The sequence below is a fragment of the Hypanus sabinus genome, chromosome 3 (assembly GCF_030144855.1).
Source record: "Hypanus sabinus isolate sHypSab1 chromosome 3, sHypSab1.hap1, whole genome shotgun sequence".
Lineage (NCBI taxonomy): Eukaryota > Metazoa > Chordata > Chondrichthyes > Myliobatiformes > Dasyatidae > Hypanus > Hypanus sabinus.
The window spans coordinates 49576562-49595230 of record NC_082708.1 but is presented as its reverse complement, the minus strand read 5'-3'; the positions used below and the strand labels follow the sequence as shown (position 1 = coordinate 49595230).

The window sequence follows — 18669 nt, the reverse complement described above, 5'->3', positions numbered from 1 at the left end:
AAGTTTTTAAATAATATCCACTTAAACCATGATGAGAATAAAATTTCAGTTTTGGTTTTACTGGATCTTAGTGCTGCTTTTGACACAGCATATTACTGAACAGACTGGAAAACTGGGTGGGTCTTTTTGGTACAGTCCTGAAGTGGTTTAAATCGTATTTACACGATGGACTATTTTGTATCAATTGATAGTGCATATCTGACCGAACAAAAATGACATGCAGAGTGCCTCAAGTGTCCACACTAGGGCCTCTTCTGTTCAATATATACATGCTCCCTCTTGTTCAAATCAGGATAAGCAACAGTGTCATCAAGTGACTGTGGTCCAATACTAAAAAACTGTATTGAACAAATCACTGATTGGATAAGCAAAAATTTCCTCCAGTTAAACACAGAAAACTGAAATAGTTGTTTTTGGTGTCAAAAAAGAATGATTAAAAGTCAGTGCTCACTGTGAATCCTTGTCATTACAGACCACAAACCAAGCCAGAAACCATGGTGTTGTGATGGACTCCGACTTAAAATTTAACTGCCATATTAAGACAATTACAAAGTCAGGCTACTACCATCTTAAAAATATAGAGTTAAAGCATTCATGTCTCAGTAAGATCTAGAAAAACTTGTCCATGTATTTATTTTTAGTAGGCTTAACTAATGTAATGACATTTTCACAGGTCTCTGTAAAATATCCCTGATAGCTGCAGCTCATTCAGAATGCTGCTGCTAGAGTCCTCACTCCATCAGAGGAGTGACTTTAAAATATTACTACTAGTTTATAAACCACTGAATGGTCTAGGGCCAAAATACATCTCTGGTCTCCTGCTATGAACCTTCCAGAGCTCTCGGGTCGCCTGGGGCGGGTCTGCTTACTGTCCCCAGGGTCAAAACTAAACATGGTGAAGCAGCTTTCAGTTACTATGCTCCACATATCTGGAATAAGCTTCCAGATGATCAGAGGTCTGTGTCAACTTTAAGCTCTTTTAAATAGAGGTTTAAATCCTCTCCTTTCACTGTAGCTTTTAAGTAGAATTTCCTGCACTATAACTTCTATTTACCATAACTATTTTTTGTGATTTTATTCTCATGTAATGTCTGAAATTTTGTTTTATTTTTATATCTTACATAGAAACATAGAAAACCTACAGCACAATACAGGCCCTTCGACCCACAAAGTTGTGCCGAACATGTCCTTACCTTAGAAATTACTAGGCTTACCCATAGCCCTCTTTTTCTAATCTCCATGTACCTATCCAAAAGTCTCTTAAAAGACTCTTATCTTGTTCCTTATAAAGCACTTTGAACTGCCTTATATCTGAAAAGAGCTATCCAAATAAACTTGTTTGCTTACCTTCATATTTCATCTTTTCTCTCTTTAAATATTCCGATGAAAAACAATGGGTATTCTCAGATTAAAGGGAAATCTAAATCAGTTAGAAGCCTGTCTCTGTCTCTGGCAAAACGAATTAGAGGCTCAGACAGGGTGAATAGGAAAGATTTCATTCTTCCAAGGACCAAGTAAAATCTCATCCAAGCTTCCTTTTTGCAAAAGCAAAAACAAGCAGACTTACATCTACAATTCTCTTTCAAATTCAATGTTGCCACATCCTTCTCGTGGTAATGGTGACAACTATCTGATGCAAAGTGAAGGCAGAATCCCTCATCAGATCTGAAAGGGTACCTGAAACCTACAGAGCCTGAGAAAAGCTGGGAAGGGGATAACCTGAACAGCAATATTTCTGGTCAGCATTGTCACAATGGGTGAAATCAGCACCATAAATTTTGACATATGGACTAATTAGCATTTCACTCTTACATCTGTTGCTTCAGTTATAAAGAAAGGCAATGAAAATCTTGCTTACTTTAACAACTATATCTATCTGTCCTGCCATCTTTAGGGGTCATGGTTACATACCAGCTCTTGCACACTTCTTAGTATCTTACCATTTATTATGCACACCTTTATCTTCTTTTTTTGAGATTTAATTCTATTTCTTGCAATAATTTTTATTGATTAGATTGGCTCTACCATCACCAACTTGCTCAAGAACAAAACTTACATGTGATGTTGACCTTTTCTTCCTTCCAGGAGAATTGGAATTCTGAAGGTCCATCTTGCTGGATAAAGACTGTTCTTCCTGTTCTTCTAGCTTCCTTTTCTTTGTCTGGCTAAGTGGTGATCTGATTTGGTGTGTATGATCTTTCAGAGGTGTGGCACCAGTAGTCCTTGCAATCGCCGCCCTTGAGAGAATCATGAGTGTGTGCGCAGCCATACTGACGCTGTTCTCACTTCCTGTTTCACTTGCTGGGCTACACGTTGGTATGTCTGGGGTTGTGGGAGGTGCCATTACTCTAGGCGATGCCCTTTCATCTCCAAGTCCTTTATTTTGTGGAGTCCGTTGAACATCTGAGCAATCATCCAGACCTTCATGTGCAGCACAGCCTGGCGTCCTGGGCACAGTTAAGTCAACAATGCTAGTTTGCTTTGGGATAGGGCTTTGTCTCTGCATGTCTTGCAGCATCTCAGCTGCCTGTTTGGTCAATGTGCTTGTCAGACTAAAACTGTCATTTTTATCTGTATTCCTTCTAATGGCAATTTCTTGGGAGGCCACAAGAGCAGAGTTTACTTTTTTGCATTCTAGGTGAGATTCAGGAATTTTGCTTGCAGAATCCTTGGACACATCTGGTTGAGAATTAGTTCTCTCACTTTGAGTGCCTCTTTTTTGCATCTGTGCATTTGAAACATCTGAAGCTTCTCTACTTCTCTGTCTAACCTGATCCCGGATTGCTTCATTTTCCTTGTTTGCAGTTGCTTTGTGGAATGAATCATAAGGTGCTCCAGAAAGTGAATTTTTCTTTTCTGACCTGTTCTGTATTTCACGTCCTTTATTAACTCCTGCATCTGTTCTTTCGGATTTCTCCTTGTTTTGAAAAACAAATAGCCGGTCCGGTTGACTTTTATCTGAACGATTTTCCTTTTTATCTTGACCAATATTTGATTTCGTAGTTGGTTGGATTGATTCTGTGGAAGATGCACGATCAAAACAAAGCACTCGTCTATGGTGTTGAGCTTTCAGTTTTGAGCTTGATGCACTGGAGATCTCAACTGGTCGTTCTCTTGATTTTCCTACTTGGTCTACAGGAGGAGCATTCAAATCTGCCTTTTCACTCCTAGAAAACAATGAAAATTTTGTATTATATAACTGAAGGTTTATGGAAGACAAAAATTCACAGAAAGCAGAAACCATGCGGATTATTTCACATTATTTTCCACTTGCAATTAGCTCAAATGATGCTGGGAATTCAAAACAAAAATTGGAGCTAGGAATTGATATTTGTGAATTTTGTTTACTTGAATGGCTGAAAATAAAAGGCAAAAAAAATCCCCAAGGAAATGGGCATTAACCACCCGTGATTATTTGGTTTTTGGTTCTGTTTCACCTGCTCACTATTGCTTTCAGCTGGCTAGCACCAGTGTTACTACTGTATTTGAAATCATTCCAGTACTTCTAAATGCTGGAGTGAATTTATGATGTTTTACTTTAATTTTTATTGTCTCTCTAGTAAAAAGTATTAAATATTTAAGAGACCAAATTTGCTCCCACAGCCCCTCACTTACACAGTTTAATTATTGTCTTTGTGAAATATGTACATCTACAGAAACACTTTTGTGGATAGTTGCCTTAAATATTTCAGTAAAACCATGCTTCAAAAACTGGGCCTCTAAACTTACCTCTGCAATTGGTTCGCAAGTTAGCTGATGACATCACTGTTGTGGGCTGTATCAAAGGGGGCAAGGAATCAGCATACAGGAGGGAGAGTGAAACAACAACCTCTCACTCAAAGTAAACAAGACCAAGGAACTGATAGTAGACTTCAGGAGAGGGAAACCAGAGGTCCACAAGCCACTACTCAATTGGAGGATCAGTGGTGAAGAGGGTCAGTAACTTTAAATTTCTGGGTATCACTATCTGAGGACCTGTCCTGGACCCATCATGTAAATGTAATTGCAAAGAAAGCACAATTGCACCTCTACTTCCTCAGGAGTCTGCGGAGATTTGGCATGTCATCACAAACCCTGGCAAACTTCCATACGTGCATGGTGGAAAGTGTGCTGACCAACTGCATTATAGCTTGGTACGGAAACACCAATGCCTTTGAGCAGGTATTCCTACAAAAGGTAGTGGAGTTGGTCTAGTACATAATGAGTAAAACTCTCCAACTATTGAGCACATTTACATGCAAACACTGCGGCTCACCACCCAGGCCATGTTCTTTTCTCTCCGCTGCCATCAGATAGAAGGTACAGGTGCCTCAGAATTCGCACCACCAGGTTCGAGAACAGTTACTACCCCTCAACCATTAGGCTCTTGAACAAAAGGGATAACTATGCTCATTTAATGACTCTTTTATCTTGTTATTTATTATCTGCATTTTCAGAGTTTGTTTACAGTTCCTGTTCTGTAGATTTGCTAAGTATGCCTGCAAAAAAATCGTGGGTGTATGCAGTGACATGTATGTAATCTGTTAATAAGATTTTTTATTTTGAGCTTTACTTTGACACTTGACTTTCTTGCTGGCAGACCTCAATCAGTGAGGAATGGTAACAACATCTCCTCCTTGCTGACTATCAACACAGGTGTACTTCAAAGTGAATACTGAGACCCCTGCTCTGCTCTCTATATACACATACACACACAAAGAGGTTAAACACAGCTCCAGTGTCATTAACAAATTCACCAATGTTGTTGAATGAATCAAGTGGTGATGAGTCACCAGAGTGAGAAAGGACACCAGGTTGAGTGGTGCCACAACAACCTCTCATTTGTTGAGATGAGGAGGGTGAACATGCAGATGAATAGAGTCAGCAGCTTTAAATTCCTGGGCAGTAACATTGGATGACCTGTCCTAGGCCAGCTCAGAGATGTGATCACAAGGAAGGAGCGCCAAAGCCTTTACTTCTGAGCAGGTAAAGGAAGTTCGGCTTGTCACTGTCCTGTCCCCAAGAACAATTCATATTAGTTCTATTGATTTGTAGATCCCAATTTGCATTTTTTCCTCCCATCCATATTTTGAATAACCTGACCCTAGCAATTCTGAACCAGAAAATAATAAATGTTTTTGTGCTCAAAATAAGCATCTCAAACCAGCCAAATTGAATACTTTTAGTTTTGGCATTCAGATTACAGAGTTCAGCAGTCAGGTCCAGAGTAAAACCAGCCTTGATAGGCCTTATTTCCAACAATGATGAGACAGCCTACAGAGCAGAAGTCAACACCCTGACAGAGTGGTGCCAAGAAAACAACCTCTCTCCCTCAATGTCGAAAAAACAAAGGAGTTGGTCATGGATTACAGGAGGAACTGAGACTGCCTAGCCTTTATTGACATCAATGGGACTGCAGTTGAGAGACTGAGTAGTTTCAAGTTCCTTGATATACACACATATCACCAAGGATCTCACCTGGACTGCACATACTGGCTATGTGGTGAAAAAAGCACATCAGCGCCTTTTTCACCGCAGACGTCTGAAGAAGTTTGGCATGAGTCCCCAAATCCTCAGGACTTCCTACTGGGGCACTATTGAGAGCATCCTGACTTAGCTGTGCCACCACCTGGTATGGAAACTGTACTTCCCTCAATCACAGAACATTGCATAGAGTGATGTGGACAGCCCAGCACATCTGTGGATGTGAATATTCAGGATATTTACAGCAGCTGGTGTGTAAAAAGGGCCTGGAGAATTATCAGGAATTCCAGCCACCCCAACCACAAACTGTTTCAGCTGCTTCCACATTATGGCCAAAACCAACAGGCTCCGACAGCTTCTGTCACCAGGCCAGCAGATTTATCAATACACTTTGATTTGATCTGATTGCATATCTGACTATACACACATGTACACATAACAGTTTTGTATACAGTCTTAGTGTTTGGGCAATATCCTCCCACATTTCCCTTCCTTATTGCTTGTATGGGGACGCAGAGCTCTCTCATGTTGTGAGATGAATATAAGAAATAAAATTCTATTCTATTCTTTGCTTGTCAATATTCTCCTTTCAGAGCCTCAAAATCTCCTTCAATGCTATAAACCTTCAAATCATACTTGTCATTTTGTTGCCCGTTTAAATGGTTTTATCTTAAAGCACTATATGCATTTGTAAATGATTAAAGGTGAAATGTGATGGGTTAAAGGGCTTGCATTTATACAGAACAGGAGTTTTGCAGCACATCATCTTGGACAGGGATTTTAAACGCAGATATTGTTAAACAAAACGGCTCAATTGAATTAAATGGAACTAATCAATGTGAAACTTCCAAATTACGAATTCAGTCTTCATCATCACTTTGAGAAAATTGACTTCAGTACTCGAGAAAACTACAAAAATGTAATAACACCAATTCCTAAAAAATACTAAATGTTGAAAACAGAGATCAATTAGCAATGAGGGAAGTCAAGGAATTAACATTCCATTATTAACATATCGATCAATGTGAAAGGAGGAAAACTTTGCACGTTCTTATGGTCTTTAATGTACAGTAAAAGGCAAGAGAAATTCATGCATGGTAATAGGGGAAATGGTGGGACAGAACAGTACTGCAGTGGTTAGCATAACGCTCCACAGTACCAGTGACCTGGGATCGATTCCCACCACTATCTATATGGAGTTTGTACGTTCTCTCCCTGGAACACGTGGTGCTCCACTTTGCTCCCACAATTCAAAGACGTACCAGACATAGATTAATTGGTCATTGTAAATTCTCCCATGATTAAATGAGAGGTAGCTGGGTAGCACAGCTCAAAGGGCTAGAAGGGCCTATTCTGCAGTATATCTCAATAAATAAGCAAATAAGTAATCTGGGCTGAATAAATTAAGATCCAAAATTAAAACAAAATGGTGCAAATTATTGACAGAGAACATATCCCAGCACATCATACAAACCAATCTTCCATCCTTGGATTCACTTTACATCGCATGCTGTCAGAGCAGTGCTGCCAGGATAATCAAGGACACGATCTACCCAGCCAACACACTTTTTGTCCCTCTTCCCTCCTGGAGAAGGTTCAGGAGTTTGAAGATTCGTGCAGCCAGATTTGGGAACAGCTTCTTTCCAACTGTGATAAGACTGCTGAACAGATCCTGACCTGGATCTGGGCCATACCTTCCAAATATCTGGACCTGACTTGCACTACCGTACTCTCCCTTTTCTATTTTCTAATTATGATTTATAATTTAAATTTTTATTATAGTTACTTCGATTTGTACTTCCGGGAGCGCGAAGTGCAGAATGAAATATCGCTGTGATGATTGTACGCTGTAGTATCAATTGTTTGGTGACAAGTAAAGCAAAGCTTCTGTCTTATTCAAGAGCACACACAGAACAATTGCTAACTGGTTTTTCTCTTCACAGAAATAATTAATCAATTCCAAATTTGCATAAATTCTACTTCCACTCATGTCAAAAAGATAAATGTTCATCTCAATGGATAATCAGTTGCTCCCATTCTCCTTAAAACTGACAAACCTATATCAATTCTGCATTGTACTGGAGTGAAGAGGTGGTCACACACAATCACACAAATTTAATAGTTTTGGTGATTCTGACAGAGTTCACAAAATAAATCGTGTATTCAAACTAGTCTAGTACAAGTCAAAACAGAGCAAAAGCTAAACACAGAATTACTGATACTGATAGCATAGAGACTGATTGGAATAAACCTGTTATTACCTCTGGGCTAGGTTTGTATTCTGTGTTATTGATGAATCTATTGAAATTAAAGTGCCAATAACAGATGGTGGTCCTAGAACACAAAATAGAAAATAATTAAATAATTAGTTCCCGGTAACAATTTCAAAATAAAGTAACAAAACAAACCTTTTCTCATTTATAGTCTTCTATAAAGAAATGAAAATGAAGATTAAGGCTGATAACCAAGCTACAAAATTTCACCGCAATACGGCAGAAATGTGGCAAATGCTCAGGGGATATTTGTGTGGAGTTCTGCATAGGTATGTTCCAATGAGACAGGAAAAAGATGATATGGTACAGGAACCATGGTGTACAAAGGCTGTTGTAAATCTAGTCAAAACAAAAAGAAAAGTTTATGAAAGGTTCAAAAAGTTAGGGAATGATAGAGATCTTGAAGATTATAAGGCCAGCAGGAAGGAGCTCCTGAAATTAGGAGAGCCAGAAGGGGCCATGAGAAGGCCTTGGTGGACAGGATTAAGGAAAACCCAAAGGCATTCTACAAGTATGTGAAGAGCAAGAGGATAAGATGTGAGAGAATAGGACCAATAAAGTGTGTATGGAACTGGAGGACATAGCAAAGGTACTTAATGAATACTTTGCTTCAGTATTCACTGCGGAAAAGAATCTTGGTGATTGTAGGGATGAGTTACAGTGGACTGAAAAGTTTGAACATATAGATATTAAGAAAGAGCATGTGCTGGAGCTTTTGGAAAGCATCGTTGGATAGGTTATCAGGACTGGATGAGATATTCTGGAAGAGAAAGACCAGTGCATATGGATTTCAGCAAAGCACTTGACAAGGTACCCCATGCAAGGCTTATTGAGAAAGTAAGAAGGAATGGGATCCAAGGGGACATTGCTTTGTGGATCCAGAACTGGCTTGCCCACAGAAGGCAAAGAGTGGTTGTAGACGGGTCATATTCTGCACGGTGACCAGTGGTGTGCCTCAGGGATCTGTTCTGGGACCCTTACTCTTCGTGATTTTTATAAATGACCTGGATGAGGAAGTGGAGGGATGGGTTAGTAAGTTTGCTGATGACACAAAGGATGGGGGTGTTGTGGATAGTGTGGTGGGCTGTCAGAGGTTACAGCAGGACATTGATAGGATGCAAAACTGGGCTGAGAAGTGGCAGATGGAGTTCAACCCAGGTAAGTGTGAGGTGGCTCATTTTGGTAGGTCAAGTATAATAGCAGAATATAGTATTAATGGCAAGACTCTTGACAGCGTGGAGGATCAGAGGGATCTTGGGGTCCGAGTCCATATGTCAAAGCTGCTACACAGGTTGAGTCTGTGGTTAAGAAGGCAAACAGTGCATTGGCCTTCATCAATCATGGGATTGAGTTTAGGAGCCAAGAGATAATGTTGCAGCCATATAGGACCCTGGTCAGACCCAACTTGGAGTACTGTGCTCAGTTCTGGTCACCTCACTACAGGAAGGATGTGGAAACCATAGAAAGGGTGCAGAGGAAATTTACAAGGATGTTGCCTGGATTGGGGAGCATGGCTTATAAAAATAGGTTGAGTGAACTCTGTCTTTTCTCCTTGGAGCAACGGAGGATGAGAGGAGACCTGATAAAGGTGTATATGATGATGAGAGGCATTGATTGTGTGGATAGTCAGAGGCTTTTTTTCCCCAGGGCTGAAATGACTAACGAGAGAGGGCACAGTTTTAAAGTGCTTGGAAGCAGGTACAGAGGAGATGTCAGGGGTAAGTTGTTGTGTGTTTGTCATTTTATTTATTTATTTTTAAACACAGAGAGTGGTGAGTGCATGGAATGGACTGGCGGCAATGGTGGTGGAGGCAGATATGATAGGGTACTCCTAAAGAGACTCCTGGATAGGTACATGGACCTTAGAAAAATAGAGGGCTATGGGTAACTCTAGGTAATCTCTAAACGACATGTTCAGCACAGCTTTGTGGGCCGAAGGGTTGGTATTGTGCTGTAGGCTTTCTATATTGCAACAGTGGTGACATTACAAATCATAAAACATGCCTACATCCTGAAATACCTGTTTTTGTTAGAGCATTTAATTCCATCTGATTACTGCTTCAACAGGGTAACAAAGCACATTGTTGATTTTTTTTTCCCTCTCCAGAAATTTCTTTCCATAATTACTAACCTGCACTTAAGGTGCTTGGCTGAACAGTTAACTGTGGTGGTTTTCTCGAAATGGGCAGTTTACTGAATCCGTTACATTTTTTGCCCTGTGAAGATGATACTGGCATACGGAGAACCTGCTGATGCAAACAGAAAATTCAGTAATCATAAAATACTGCATGCAGAGATATGTTATTCATTGCAAACAGAATACATATGAACTTGCCTGTTGGGGTGACAAAGTGAACGAGGTTCCATTATTTGGACCCATTATTGAAACTGGAATCATTCCCATTACACCTTGCAGCATCGGCTGAACTGGGGATGTGATAATGAAAGTGGAACCTAAATAAAAATCACATCTCAATTGTCAGTAGCAGGCCAAACTGGAAGACTTCATATGTTTAAGCTATTATGTTTAGAAGCAATTACCAGCTCAGCGATGGAAAAGGTAACAAATGGAACATCACTTAGTAGAACTTGTTCATGAATGCAGCTATTGCTGTTTACATGAATGTCCTCATAAGAAATAGCAAAAGAAAATAAAAATCAACCTTAGCATTATTCTTCACTAACCAAGATATCCTTGAGCAAATACAGGGATCAACAAATAACAACAGACAAGAAAAGTGCACCACAACTTCTTTCTGTAATATATTAGCACAGTCTGTGTTCTTTGGCAAGTTGCATGCTCAAACATCAATATAGGTATTACTGAGAGCATAAGCAATGATAGAAGGAGCTGCAAAGGTAGGGTGGGAAAGTTCCAGTTGGCCTTTGCTCTCTAGCTTGCCCATTTATACCAATCTTTTATCATCGCATGAATTGTTTGTATCTTTGACATAGGCTTGCAATAGCTTAATGGTCATTACATAATGAAGTTGGAAAGTGCTATACAATAATCCAAAAAAGTTGGCCACATCACTGGCGATCTGTAAGTTCCATTAATTATCCTCTAACAGATTTACAACTCTAGTTTTGACTGAAGTATCAATACGTACAAAATACCTTGTGGAAAACTTGAAGATGCAGGTTGCCCCATGGTAAAAACTGTGCTTGGCCTTGGAGGTGTAGATAAAACCTGAGGAGCTGATGTTGATATGGTTGCAGAAGTAGAGCTGCTTGGTAGCATCAAGACATTTGCAGAACCCCGACGGTGATCCAAAATGAATGTGTTAGCATTCTTAGATTCATCTCCTTTTATCAGAGGCTGTCCTGTAGAATCTTGCACACAAGCTGCTATCAGAACATTGCTAGACTGCCCAAATGTGGTAGTAGTAGGCACTAACTGTATCAGCCCAGTGTCTTTTTTTAGACTAAGCGGATTTTGAGTGCACAGACTACTGTTGGACTGAGGTGGTATATTAACTGTAACATTACTAGATGTAATGCTTTGTGTGGGCGTAGTTTCCGTATCAGCTGACACAACATTCTGCACGCTGCTTTCAGGTTCCTCTGGCATTTCCAAGCTACTTACAGCACTTTCAGATTCTTCATTTCTCACACACAAATTTTGTGTAGAGACGGTCTCTGTAACAGCAACACAATTGTTACTTGAAGGTTGGTTTAACTCTTTGCCTTTTAAGGGTGTACCACCTGGAGAAGATAATACAATTGTTGGTACATTTTCATTTATAATACTGGACACAGCATTACTTAATTCGCTATCGGATGAGGATTGCTTGGGATCATCACTAATAATTATCTTGAGTGTCACTATATTTGTGGGATCTACCTCCATGGTGCTGGAAGGTTCAGCATTTGAAACTTTGGAAGTGGAGATAACATCAGAGTTTGCAGAAGTGGCAATGACGGGTGACTTGGCCACCATGTTTGTTGAAACACTTTCAGTTACAAGATTCAAGCACGAGCTAACAAAGCTTGGTTGTAAGGCTGTAGCGTTGCCCTCAGAGTTTGATTTGGAAGATGATACTGAAGACGAAACTGGTTCTGTTCGATCGGGCAATTCTATTTCTGAAGAAATAATGTTTGATTTTTTTTCACCAGATTTAATGTTCACTGAACTAGAACTTACAGCAGAACTATTTGACGTTTCAGGAAAAGGAGAAATAAGAGTTTGAGACTGTGTTCCGGCGGTTAAAGCAGTTCTAGTTATTCCTGATGTGAACACAACATTTTGCTGATTTGGCACCACAGTAACAAAAGAGTTGCCAGAATCAATTGAAGGGTTTCTTCTGTCTAATGAAGGCAGCTCATATGCAAAACTGTTCTGAACTGCAAAATTTGACTGAACGGATGCTTCAGAAGAAGTTGAAGGTGGTACGTTACAAACTGCAGCTGCACTCTCAACTCTTGCCCTAGCAGCACTGAGATCTTTGACTGCTGGCACATCAAGTTTATGTTGACTTGCATCTGCTTTTGATTCATTTTTAACACAAACTGAAGACACGTCATTACCCTCTGAACAAATCTCATTTTGACAGATAATTTTGGATGGCGATTCCGTTTTCTCATTCTGATTATTTAACTCTTCGATAGCCACAGTGCCTTCAGAGAGCTGCTGTTGCACATCAGGAGGCAGTTCTGTTTTCTCATTAACAGTGGGTGGTGCCTGGGTCTCAGTTTCCATATCAGCAACAGCCCCAGTTCCTTGTGACTCTGACACAGTAGTATGGATTACAGCAACAGATGATGGAAGATCTGAGAGGGAAGAAGCTTCTCCAGCCACCCAACAGCTGCATTTGGATGCCTGGGGGCTAGAACTCATACTATCAACTAAAGTCCCAGATTTGTTTGCTTCAGCAGTGCTGAGGTCTGGAAGAATCTGGCTTTCATGTATTTTGGATTTTGGAGATAAATTTGATTCTGGAGATGTTCTGGTTGCATGTTTTGCACCATCATCTTTGCTTCTCTGTGTGTAACTACTTGACTCTTTCTCAGAGACTGCTGAAGCTAAAGGTACCAAGACACCTAGGGAAAGAAAATGGACATCCTTACTACAAAACACATTAAATAATTTCAACAGTCACTTAAAAACATGGAATAATCTATTTAATATAAAAACATGTACAGTTGCAAGAAAAGTTTGTGAACCCTTTGCAATTACCTGGCTTCCTGCATTAATTACTCATAAAATGTAGTCTGATCTTCATCTAAATCACAATAATAGACAAACACAATCTGCCTAAATTAATAACACACAATTGTACTTCTCATCAATACTGAATGTACTATTTAAATAATTATAGTCTAGGTTCAAAACAGTATAGAACATAGAATAGTACAGCACATTACAGACCCTTCGGCCCACAATGTTGTACTGACCCTCAAACCCTGCCTCACATATAACCCCCCCACCTTCAATTCCTCCATATACCTGTCTAGTAGTCTCTTAAACTTCACTAGTGTGTCTGCCTCCACCACTGATTCAGGCAGTGCATTCCACGCACCAACCACCCTTCTACCCCCACATCCAGGTCATTAATAAAACTCACGAAAAGTAGAGGTCCCAGAACAGATCCTTGTGGGACACCACCAGTCACAACCCTCCAATTTGAACGTACTCCCTCCACCACAACCCCTCTGCCTTCTGCAGGCAAGCCAATTCTGAATCCACCTGGCCAAACTTCCCAGGATTGCATGCCTTCTGACTTTCTGAATAAGCCTACCGTGTGGAACCTTGTCAAATGCCTTACAAAAATCCATGTAGATCACATCCACTGCACTACCCTCATCTATATGCTTGGTCACCTCCTCAAATAACTCTATCAGGCTTGTTAGACACAATCTGCCCTTCACAAAGCCATGCTGACTGTCCCTGATCAGACCATGATTCTCTAAATGCCTATAAATCCTATCTCTAAGAATCTTTTCCAACAGCTTTCCCACCACAGACATAAGGCTCACTGGTCTATAATTACCTGGACTATCCCTACTACCTTTTTTGAACAAGGGGACAACATTTGCCTCCCTCCAATCGTCCGGTACCATTCCTGTGGACAACAAGGACATAAAGATCCTAGCCAGAGGCTCAGCAATCTCTTCCCTCGCCTCGTTGAGCAGCCTGGGGAATATTCCATCAGACCCCAGGGACTTAACCGTCCTAATGTATTTTAACAACTCCAACGCCTCCTCTCCCTTAATATCAACCTCACTCATATTGTCCTCACCGTCATCGTTCCCTCTCAGTGGTGAATACCGAAGAGAAGTATTCATTGAGGACCTCACTGACTTCCACAACCTCCAGGAAGATCTTCCCACTTTTATCTCTAATTGGTCCTACCTTCACTCCTGTCAACCTTTTGTTCTTCACATAATTGAAGAATGCCTTGGGGTTTTCCTTTACCCAACTTGCCAAGGCCTTCTCATGTCCCCTTCTTGCTCTTCTCAGCCCTTTAAGCTCTTTTCTTGCTACCCTATATTCCTCAATAGGCCCAACTGATCCTTGCTTCCTAAACCTCATGTATGCTGCCTTCTTCCACCTGACTAGATTTTCCACTTCACTTGTCACCCATGGTTCCTTCACCCTACCATTTTTTATTTTCCTCACTGAGACAAATTTATCCCTAACATCCTGCAAAAGATCCTTAAACATCGACCACATGTCCATAGTACATTTCCTTGCAAAAACATCATCCCAATTCAAGTACTAGCCTTATAGCCTCAATTTGCCCTTCCCCAATTAAAAATTTTCCTGTCCTCTCTGATTCTATCCTTTTACATGATAATGCTAAAGGCCAGGGAGCGGTGATCACTGTCCCCCAGATGCTCACCCATTGACAGATCTATGACCTGACCCGGTTCGTTACCTAATACTAGATCTAGTATGGCATTCCGCCTAGTCAGCCTGTCAACATACTGTGACAGGAATCCATCCTGGACACACTCAACAAACTCTGCCCCATCTAAACCCTTGGAACTAATCAAGTGCCAATCAATATTAGGGTTGTTAAAGTCACCCAGGATAACAACCCTGTTATTTTGAAACCTTTCCAAAAACTGCCTCCCAATCTGCTCCTCGGTATCTCTGCTGCTACCAGGGGGCCTATAGAATATCCCCAGTAGAGTAACTGCTCCATTCCTGTTCCTGACTTCCACCCATACTGACTCAAAAAAAGATCCTGCTACATTACCCACTCTTTCTGCAGCTGTAATAGCATCCCTGACTAGTAATGCCACCCCTCCTCCCTTTTTCCCCCTCTCTATCCCTTTTAAAGTACTGAAATCCAGGAATATTGAGAATCCATTCCTGCCCTGGTGCCAGCCAAGTCTCCGTAATGGCCACAACATCATAATTCCATGTACGTATCCAAGCTCTCACTTCATCACCTTTGTTCCTGATGCTTCTTGCATTGAAGTACACACATTTTAGCCCTTCTATCTTACTACCTTTATACCCTTTATTCTGCTTCTCTTTCATCAGAGCCTCTCTATATGTTACATCTGGCTTTACTCCATGCATTTCTTTCACTGCTCTATCGTTCCAGGTCCCACCCCCTTTGCAAATTAGTTTAAACCCTCCCAAACCATGCTAGCAAACCTACCTGCAAGGATATTGCTCCCCCTCGAGTTCAGGAGCAACCTATCCAAGCTGTACAGGTCCCACCTTCCCCAGAAGAGATCCCAATGGTACAAAAATTTAAAACCCTGCACCCTGTACCAACTCCTCAGCCATGCATTCAACTGCCATCTCCTCCAATTCTTACCATCACTATCACGTAGTGCTGGCAGCAATCCTGAGAAAGCCACCCTTGAGGTCCTGTTCTTCAGCCTAGTTCCCGAAACTCACACTTCAGGACCTCATCACTCTTCCTGCCTACGTCATTGGTACCAACATGTATCACGACTTCTGGCTGCTTTCCTTCTCACAACAGGATGTCATGCACTCGGTCAGATACATCCCGGATCTTGGCACCCGGGAGGCAAAAAACCATGTGGGTATCCTTCTCACGTCCACAAAATCTCCTGTCTGCTCTCCTGACTATAGAGTCTCCAATGACGACAGCTCTCCTCTTCTCTGTCCCATCCTTCTGCACCACAGGGTCAGACTCAGTGCCAGAGGACCTGCCACTGTGGCTCACACCTGGTCAGTCATCCTCACCAACAGCATCCAGGATGGTAAACTTATTATTCAGGGGAATGGTTACAGGGGTGTTCTGCACTACTTGTCTACTCTCCTTAGCTTCCCCCCCTCAGACTGTCACCCCAACAACCTGCTTCCGGCAGCCTAGGTGTGACTATCTCCCTGTAGCTCTCATCTGTGACTGCCTCATTCTCCCTTATGAGTCAAAGGTCATCCAGTTGCTGCTCCTGATTCCTCACACAGTCTTCCAGATCGCCCAGCCGCAAGCACTTCTGGCAGATGTGACTCTGTGGGACAGGGGAGTTCCCCCAAGACTGCCACATCTCACAGGAGAGGCACATCACCGTCTCAGAAGGCATTGCAAAGACTAACTGGGAACAAACTCGTTCTCCGCCTCTTGAGTCAAAGCCTCAAATCTCCACTCCTTCACTGGCCGCTCTGCTTGAGCTACTCCTCTATTTGTTTGAGCTTTTCAAACTGCTTGGTCACCTGACCTCAATTGCCCAATCAGCTGCTTTCTGCTGATATGTGAACCTCTGGGGTAATGCCTTCTACAAGAGCTATTTGGAGTCAGGTGTTCCAATCAATGAGATTAGGTTGGAGGTGTAGGGTGTAGACACACAAAGTCAGGTTACTGACACAGCCTGCACTTCCCAAGAAAAATCTGTTTATGTGCATCATGCCTTGATCAAAACAACTTTCAGAGGACCTTAGAAGAAATGTAGCGATGCATGAAGCTGGAAAAGGCTACCAAAGCACATTTAAAGACAAGAGTGTTCATCAGTCCCAGTAAGAGAAATTGTCTACAAAGGAAATTCAGTACTATTGCTACTCTCTTGGAATCAGTGTCCTGCAAAGATCACACCAAGAGTACAATGTGCAATGCTGAAGGAGGTGATATAGAACCCAAGGGTAACAGCAAAATACCTGCAGAAATCTGGAGAACTTGCTAATGTCTCTGTTCATGTGTCCACTAAAAGAAAAACACTGAACAAGAATGGTGTTCGTGGAAGGACACCACAGAGGAGACCACTGCTCTCCAAAAACAAACATTACTGGACATCTCAAGTTTGCAAAGACCACCTAGATGTTCCTCAGTGCTTCTGGGACAATGTTCTATGAACAGATGAGACATTAGTTGAACTTTCTGGCAGAAATACACATGTTTGGAGAAGAAAGGTCATTGCACACCAGCAGCAAAACCTCACCCCAATTGTAAAGAATGGTGGAAGGTGCATCATGATTCGGAGCTGCTTTGCTGCATCAGGGACTGGCAATCATTGAGGGAAAAATGAATTTAAAGTGTCTTGATAACATTTTACAGGAGACTGTCAAGATAGCAGTCCAACACCTAAAGCTTGATAGAAGTTGGATGATGCAACAAGACAATGATCCAAAAACACAAGAGTAAATCAACAACAGAATGGTTTAAAAAGAAGAAAATTTGTGTTTTGGAAGGCCAAGTCAGAGTCCAGACATTAACCCACTTGAGACGGTATGGCATGACCTGAAGAGAGTTGTTCATGCAAGGTATCCCAGAAATATGGATGAACTGAATCAAGTTTTGTATGAAGGAATGGTATAAAATTCCTCCTCATCATTGTGCAAGTCTGATTCACAGCTACAGGAAATGTTTGGTGGAGGTTATTGCTGCTAAAGGAGGTTCTACCAATTATTAAATACAAGGGTTCACATACCTTTCCACCCTGGACTGTGAATGATTAAACAATACGTTCAATAAAAACATGAAAAGTACACTTGTTTGTATTTGTGTTTGTCTATTATTGTGATTTAGATAAAGATTAGATCACATTTTATGAGTAATTAATGCAGAAAACCAGGTAATTACAAAGGATTCAGAAACTTTTTCTTGCAACTGTGATTACAATTTTTGTTACAGAATTTAAGTAATTTTCTTTGATTTTATATAAACTCACCTAATTCCTCAGTTGGAAAAGTACTCAATGTGCCTGGAAATGATACATTTGCAGCCGTTTCCATCACTTCCACGTTGTTTTGACTGGATGGTTCTTTGTCACAATCTTCAACTTTTTTAGATTTACCTAAATAAAGCACAATACATAAAAATCATATATATCAAAATAAATTAAAAGTAGTCAAAGTATACAGAGGGCCCTCATCCATGGGTTCTGCATGTGTGGGTTCAACCAACCGAGGATCGGGTAAACCCAGAAATTCTCTCTCTAGCACTTGTTGTTTGAGCATGTACAAACTTTTCCCCCCTTGTCATTATTCCCTAAACAATACAGTATAACAACTATTTTCATAGCAGTTACATTGTATTAGGTATTATAAGTAATTTAGAAATGATCTAAAGTATACGGGAGGATGTGTATAGGTTACCGCGGATCGGGATCGAAAAAAACCCTGAAGTTCTCTAAGTTGGAACAAGTACATCCTGTATTATTTAGCGTCAGTCAAACATTTGTCTTAGTATATATTTTACCTTTCTATGCATATAAAACACTTAAGAAACTTATGTATTTCAATAATTAAACCACAGCATTGCTTAGTATTAATTGTAGCTTTCAACGGGCCTTCACATGCTCCATTATTCTCACTATATCCTTTAAAATTGTTCTGATCGTTGACCGACTGTAGCCTAACGCTTTTCCAATGACCAATAGTGCTTCACCGATCGCTTTATTACTTCCACTTTATTTTCAATCGTGATCGTTTTCTGGAACAGAAACACTGTGGGCGCCAGGTCCCGAGCTCCGCCGTGTCCTAAAGTCCACTGCACTGAAGCAGGTTAAATAA

At 40.9% G+C, this 18669-nt stretch overlaps 1 protein-coding gene across 1 annotated transcript in view; it reads right to left on the bottom strand.

Moving 5' to 3' along the window:
• npat (nuclear protein, ataxia-telangiectasia locus) overlaps positions 1 to 18669 on the bottom strand; it is a 62089-nt gene that overhangs the window by 4319 nt on the left and 39101 nt on the right. The window contains exons 12-17 of the mRNA XM_059964277.1: positions 17826 to 17951; positions 10854 to 12776; positions 10072 to 10190; positions 9868 to 9982; positions 7725 to 7797; positions 2057 to 3167 (exon numbers count right to left, since the gene is read on the bottom strand). Of these exons, the coding sequence (XP_059820260.1) occupies positions 2057 to 3167; positions 7725 to 7797; positions 9868 to 9982; positions 10072 to 10190; positions 10854 to 12776; positions 17826 to 17951 (3467 nt within the window). The remainder of the gene's footprint in view (positions 1 to 2056; positions 3168 to 7724; positions 7798 to 9867; positions 9983 to 10071; positions 10191 to 10853; positions 12777 to 17825; positions 17952 to 18669) is intronic.